Here is a 7,387-nt window from a genome sequence, read left to right on the forward strand (position 1 = left end):
AATCTTCCTCAGTTGAAAATCAAATATGGCGGCTCGCTACACTTCAGACCGCACCACTACTCTGACAATGATACTTAGTCATTCCGCCTTAGTCATCTACAAAATGTTTACGAAAAGGAAATTATTGATATATGAATAAATATTGAAATCGACAAAAAGCACCATTGCTCTATTTTTAGACAAACTGCAGTTATAATGTTAAACCGAAAATTATATTGGGTACATGACTGCCAACATTGTTTTTAAATTATACGACTAACATGTAAGTGTATCAAATTAATGAATCGAATTATGTTTTTATTGCGTCAAGAACACGCCAGAGTTTTAAATATATGAATCGAACGGTAGAACATGCAAGAGTTTTAAATGCATGAAGTAAACGTTGTTTTTATTACGTCAACGTTTAGAAATCCCTGATATGACATATCCCTTTTCTTCCTATTCCCATTATAAAGGAGTTATATCGTCCAAGATATAACGAAGGCGCATTTATACATGAATTTGCACGTCTTTTTATCGTATTTAATATAAAATCCTTAAGTATTTATTATGTGAATGGGTTATTAATTTTGGATAATCCTCTGGGAATTCCAAATTTTCCTTCCTGCTTCCTAATTTAGAATTGGTTCTTTCAAGATATTCTAATGTTCGGTAGGTTCTCCACTTGAGTGAATAATCGGCATTTCAGATTAGTTATATGTGAAGAGTTAAACAAAACGTCATATCTAGAAATTAAAATTTTCTTTTTTAACTTCTCTGATTGTTATCTAATGTCTATAGCAACTCTCTGGAATTAATGAATTTATCCCACCGATGCTCATCTTGACAGATATAACTGAAAGCCTGCTTCATTTAAACTGTTTCAAGTTCATTCAAATAAGCGAGACTATTAGATCTTCGTTCGACCCCACAACTGCGATGTAATTTATTGTCGATCTGCCTGAAGTTGAAATCTTGTCAAACAAATACGATTATAACTCGTCCACTTCATTGTTTCATCGTGAATATCGTACCTCCTCGTTTTGATAAACATACCGCATGTCTGCCATATTTGTTTATTTGGTCGGGTGATGTAGTGGTTAAGCCATTGGCTTTCAACTAGCTAGCAGGGGTTCGATTACTGTCAAGGACATGAAAAGGTCAGATGTCACATGTCCAAGACGTGGATTTCTCTGGGCAGTTTAAGGCCCCTCTAATCATGGTAATCGAGAGTGGTTTGCAATTATATAACTTGTTTCGTAATCGATATAAATATAAAAGTTGTTTTTATACATGTTATTACAACACGTTCAGGTTATGATTCTAAATCTAGAATTAAATATCTGTATGATTATTGTCCGCATATAAGACCATCCTATTTAAGACATTACTGAATATCAGTATGTAAAATAAACAATGAATACTTAATCTTTTAGTATGCATTCATGTGCATTAGTAGAGGTATTATAAATACACATGTGGGATACTCCGCTGCAAAGTTCATTCTACTTCCGTATATGGATTCGGTCCTTTAAAGTGGTAAATATTTTGCTATGTCCATTGGGTACATAAGTAACTTCCTGACATATTGTCGACTGATGCATGTATTACAATTTAATGGTCCGTATTGGATTGATAATGTTCAGTTCTTCTTTGACATTGATTTGGTGGTTATCAAAACTGTAAAGAATAAAATCGTCAACACTTTCTGATCAAACGCCAAGTAAACTCCAATTCAAAGGAAAATATCCCCTTTATTTACAATACATATGTATCGATAGACGCCCGCCCTTATCTAGCCATTTCTTTGACAACTCTCCTCCTCTTCTTATTTAGCATCACAATCAGACTCTTCTTCATCTTCTTATGATTTTAAAACCTTTATTCATGAACATGTGTGATGTAATACACGTCGACATTATTGTATACACGAAATAAAAGAATAAACCATCTTTAAATTTAATTTTTATTCACATTTTATTAGTAACAAAAGATTTGAAATATTAGCTGCTCTAGATATCAAAACTTGCTTTCTTTCCTTTCGTCTGACATTTTTTAAATTAACAACAATGATGTCAAAGTTACGTACTTAAACGCAACATATAAAAAACAATAGACGATAAAAGAATACAGTAATTCCAACCGTGTAGACAAAATAGATTGCCGAAATGTCAAGGCAGCCAGCGCCTTTTTCAAGACACAAATAAAACAAACACTGTCACATGATATAGAATTAACAATACAAGAATACGATGCAAACAAAAGTTACCACAGTTGCGTACTTTAACACATGACGTTAGCATTGTTAGAGTTACACAGGTCTAAATAGTCGTTACACACTTCACTGAAGGCCGATGATTTTATGTTGGAGATGAAGTTTGTTTTGGCAGACGAAATAAATTCCGTATCAGAACAGTTGTTCATACTTGGTGTGTTCGAATTGGTAAAAGAGTAGGCTGTAAAATAAACAAATACCGAATTAGTCATGTTTATAAAATGTAATAGTCCATGATGAGGTGATATTATGTAAATATCGTACTTAATGAAACTGAAAGTTCTTTCCGATATTTCAATTATCCTTTTGGTATCTGAAAAAATCAGGATTTTTGATTGAATATCATGTGACCATCTATTTCAGAAAAGCAGTCTATTTAGTTGCTGTAGTATCAATTTGTTACAAACATAGCAAGAAACATTCTATTATATTCACGTGTGTACCATATATAGCTTTCTTAATTTGTACTATTATATAGTTTCAATGTTCGATGATTGGTTTAGTTTGTTTAGTTTTACGTCCTATTAACAGCCAGGGTCATGTAAGGACCTGCCAGGTTTGTTGATGGAGGAAAGCCGGAGTACTCGGAGACAAACCACCGATCAGCGGTCATTACCTGGCAATTGCCTCACATGGGATTCGAACCTGCATCCCAGAGGTGGCGGGCTTGTGGTAATATGTCGGGACATCTTAACCACTCGGCCACCGCGGCCCCCATGTTCGATGATAATGAATGAATGAATGAATTAATGAATGAATGAATGAATGAATGAATGAATGAATGAGCGGGTAAACGAAATAATATACGAACAAATTATATCCATTGACATAGTTTATGGATAAATGAATTTTATGAATTGAATGGATGAATGAACTATAGCCATTGCATGAATGAATGTATGAATTACAATTCATGCTACAATTGTATTCATTGAATATTCATTGAATCATGTTCAATTAGTTAATAAGTGAACTTACATCTACAAGTGAGTGACCCCTGGGTGACCGGTGCCCAGTTTCCTGACGCCCCACAGACGTACCACTGATCAGGATTGACAGAGACCGGAAGTGAGTAGCCCGGGTGGCAGACGACCTGACAGTAGCGGCCATAATCTGTCCTCCAGTCGTTACATACGACAGCCCCGTTCTCTGGTACAGGTAGGTCTTCACAAGGGGTCGCTATAGCAACATCATTGGGGAGTAGTTAGAATGTTGGTACAAAATGTATTACAAACGGAGCAAAGATATGGAAGAGAATATCTAACAAACGGAGCAAAGCTAAGGAAATTTCTAATCTAAAGTCATACGTGGAAGACATGAAAGTGAATCTCTAATCTTAACTGTTACTTGTAATACCCATGTGCAAAATATAAATGTCATAAAACAACTTATTACGAACACTCATAAAAGATTTTACCTATAATAAGATTAAATAGCTATTGGATCTATTGTGTCTTCCAGTACAATCGTCATGAAGGGAAAGTTCAAAGTTTGCCCCTCTGAAGCAACATGTTTTGAAAAAAACTGTTGTAATGTGTGCAATACGGTTTTGGCTCTCAGTATTTTCATTTATATATACTACACTAGTTATAGTTCCACTTCGGTCACGTATTATGTAGTTTGATATTAATTTCTTATGTTATATTTACAAAATATTGTACGATTCGAACTCAATCTTCAAGAAAATAGTTATTTTATTATATTTTTAACAAATACTTACGCCTCACTTCAACATGTACAGTACACTCCGCTGTCATGGCATTTGATGGTTTTACTGCAGTGTATTGAATAACAAAATCACCCCATGGGAACTCGTATTCTGGAGTCGGGTAATTGGAGGAGACTTGGATCTCGTTTCCCATTGGATCCGAGAAGGATGGAGCTGTCCAATTAACGAACTGGAGAGGGGTAGTGGCATTGACAGCGATGTTAGAGACACACCCTGAGATAACCGGGGGCTGGATATCTGGAATTTAGAAAATGTGACAAATCTCGGAAAATAAAGTAACATGATCAGAATTTATTCCGTAAATTGGTTTCAGAGACAATATATATGTGATACGTTAAAAATTAACTATTCATCTAGCCTTACGATCTCGTTAAACTACGATACTATACATTTTGAGCTAAAATACTTTTAAAAGCGTCTTTCGCATAAAATCCAAATGCTATTTTCACCTATTATTTTATAGAATTTGTATATTCTTAAAACATTCTTACTAACAGTACGTGTAAATCCTTTAATGTTGTAAATGCATAATCAGAGGCAAATATTGATAATTGTAAATTATGCTTTTATTTAAATACCTTCTGCACATGTGACACCACTCCAGCCAGGCAGACAACTGCAGGTAAACATCTCAATTCCATTCGTGCACGTGCCACCATTAGCGCACGGGTTACTTGAGCACGTGTTGGAGACTGCCCCAAAACAAAATATGATTGGTCAGTCAACAAATTGGAATCATATTAGCTTATATGCAAATTAAATCAAAATTGATTTAAAATTACTTACATGCACATCTCGGCTTAGTGCCGCTCCATAACCCGTTCAACTGACACATCCTAGTCTGGGATCCTTCCACTAGAGTAAAGTGCGTGTTGCACGAGTATCCCACTGATGCTGCGTAGGTATACACACTTCCGGTCACATGACCATTATCTAAAGTCCCAGGTTGACCACAGGTTATTTCTGAAAATGTTGCAAATCACAGAAATTACTGATTACAGAATTGTACTCCATAAAACAAATTCTTCAAAAAAAAAACAACATAATAATAAAATTGATTTGGGTATATACGTACGGTATGGGCAGCAACTTCCATAATAACCAGTCACACAGTTACATCCGGTTCCGGTGCTACTTCCGCCATTGTGACATATTTCGTTACATCCAGTGTAATCAGAACCCATATCACCTGACGCGCAGTCGGTAAATTCGTCACAACCCGGATAGCTACTTCCGGTGTACAACCGCACCTTTCTCGTGCGTACTCTCTGTCCAAAACAGGTACTGTCACAATCCGACCACGCCTCCCACGTGACCCAAGAACAGCGACAGAAATCCCACGTGGAAGCGTAACCTGCGGACACTACATGGAAGGATAGTGACCATTGTGACAGCAGGATCGCAGTGGCACTTAAGAATAATGCTACCTGGAACAAAAGAAAATAAAATCTCACGATCCACTACGATCCGGAAGAAGAATTTAAAGATTATTGATATCACACCACCAAACTAATTCCATGTGTAATTATATGTACCAGGTTCATTTATTTGTTTCGTCGTGTAGAGCAGTAATTAGGTCGACGCCGGGAAACAATAGACCACCCGCGTTATGGGAACTAACATTTTATGTTTTCATTTTCTGAATTGTTAGAAAGTGCTACGGTCATCATATATAACCCAGGGGTTCCGATCACTTACGATCTCTACACCCCCTAGACTATCTCATAATAAAACTAAAGGCAGCCCAGAGGAAAACAATTTAAACCAATCACAGGCCAGCAAAATTTCCATTGAAGACTACAGAGAGAGCGACGCCCAACTTCAAAGCCACACAGTCAACCGTAGTGTACCGTTATACGACCCTTTTGATGTGCATCAAAGGACAAAATCGCATTTTCTGTTCTGTTGCCTCCAGATTTACTATAAGATAGTCCAGGGATGTAGAGATCGTAAGTGATCGGAACCCCTGGAGTATAGAGGGTGTGCTAGGGTAAGCTGTGAACTTTTGCGACTCTACAAAATGATCAAACTAGTATCACATTCACATTTTAGTACTCAACAATCCCTTTGCTTTACCTGTAACATATATGTGCGGATCGTATTTTAATTTTTGAAATGCAGTTTTAAGAACGTAAACACGGTAATTGTGTAGAGTCGCAAAAGTTATTAGCTTACCGTTAATATTACACAAACGTTTGAACAATCTAATACAAATAAACTAAATGTTATGTCTAATGTTTCTCTTAGTTGTCCTAATTACATTGCAGTATTTTACCCTAACTACGCTACTAAGAATAACCGCGAAATTAACCTTTACTGTAAATATAGATTAACTTTGGGATTCCAATGTTTGTTTGGTGTTCTAATTTCATTTTAAGTCATCAATACAGTTGTTCTGACCTTAAACCTGTTTGTAATAAACATTTTTTTATTTATTTTATTTTTTATTTATTTATTCTATTTATTTATTTATTTTATTTACTTATTTTATCTATTGTATTTTGTATTCTATCATTTATTTATTTATTTGTTTATTTATTTGCTTCAGTAACCTAGTGGGCCTTTAGTAAACATGGTGAATTATACTAATACTTTTTAAATAAAAAAAAGTGTCAAATATATCAATATAATTTCAAATGACTTCATATGGAACAACCTATAGACAGCTAGTTTGGTAGTGGATACGGAATACCTAGTGGCCAACTCTAATATATATTGTCATACTTAGTCTAACGATCACTAAACTAGTCAGGCAGTACGGACAGTTACAGAGAATTATATACTTATATACCGAATAACACAAACAAATGAGCAATATATAAATACTTTGTGTAAATGAAGGATGTATTGATACATATATATCTCGCATGTATGGTGGTTTTTCTCCGGGTACTCCGGCTTTCCTCCACCAACAAACCTGGCACGTCCTTAAATGACCCTGGCTGTTAATAGGACGTTAAACTAATCAAACGCATGTATGGACTGTACCTTTTACGTATAGCTCGTCATGGATCTATGATAGGTACATGTACAATGCTTATATATAGTATACATATAGTAAAACTTTTACACGTATATATAACGGAAAGAAATAAAACGAATATTTATGATATTTAATAAATTATAAATATTATTGTATTACAGAGATGATAAAGAATTTGTCAATTTGATTTCAATAGTACAATAATTACTTAAAATACTCACGTTTACCTCTCTCATAGCTGGACGTCTCTCCGGTGAATGAATTTTACTTCCGGCTTCATTCAGTTATGGATCGGCAACCTGAACTATTTCCAAACACCTATAAATAACTTCACACACAATCAATAGCGATGTTTCCACGAATTAATGCCTGTGTTATCCAATGAAATCTTTCAGTTCAGAGTTCAATGAATAATACAGTC

At 35.2% G+C, this 7,387-nt stretch overlaps 1 protein-coding gene across 2 annotated transcripts; it reads right to left on the bottom strand.

Moving 5' to 3' along the window:
- Positions 1–1,931: 1,931 nt before the first annotated feature.
- On the bottom strand, positions 1,932–7,343 carry LOC138321718 (fibropellin-3-like). Of its 2 annotated transcripts, none has more exons than XM_069265624.1 (7): positions 7,188–7,343; positions 5,059–5,410; positions 4,770–4,946; positions 4,562–4,675; positions 3,975–4,220; positions 3,233–3,433; positions 1,932–2,435 (listed from the first exon to the last, which is right to left on the bottom strand). In XM_069265624.1, exons 1-7 carry the CDS (start codon positions 7,200–7,202, stop codon positions 2,263–2,265), a joined length of 1,278 nt encoding a protein of 425 aa, XP_069121725.1. In that variant the 5' UTR covers positions 7,203–7,343; the 3' UTR covers positions 1,932–2,262. The 2 variants fall into 2 exon arrangements, with proteins under 2 accessions (XP_069121725.1, XP_069121727.1); XM_069265626.1 differs by having other exon boundaries at positions 7,194–7,282.
- Positions 7,344–7,387: the final 44 nt, after the last annotated feature.

Source organism: Argopecten irradians, chromosome 4 (genome assembly GCF_041381155.1).
Source record: "Argopecten irradians isolate NY chromosome 4, Ai_NY, whole genome shotgun sequence".
NCBI classification, from domain to species: domain Eukaryota; kingdom Metazoa; phylum Mollusca; class Bivalvia; order Pectinida; family Pectinidae; genus Argopecten; species Argopecten irradians.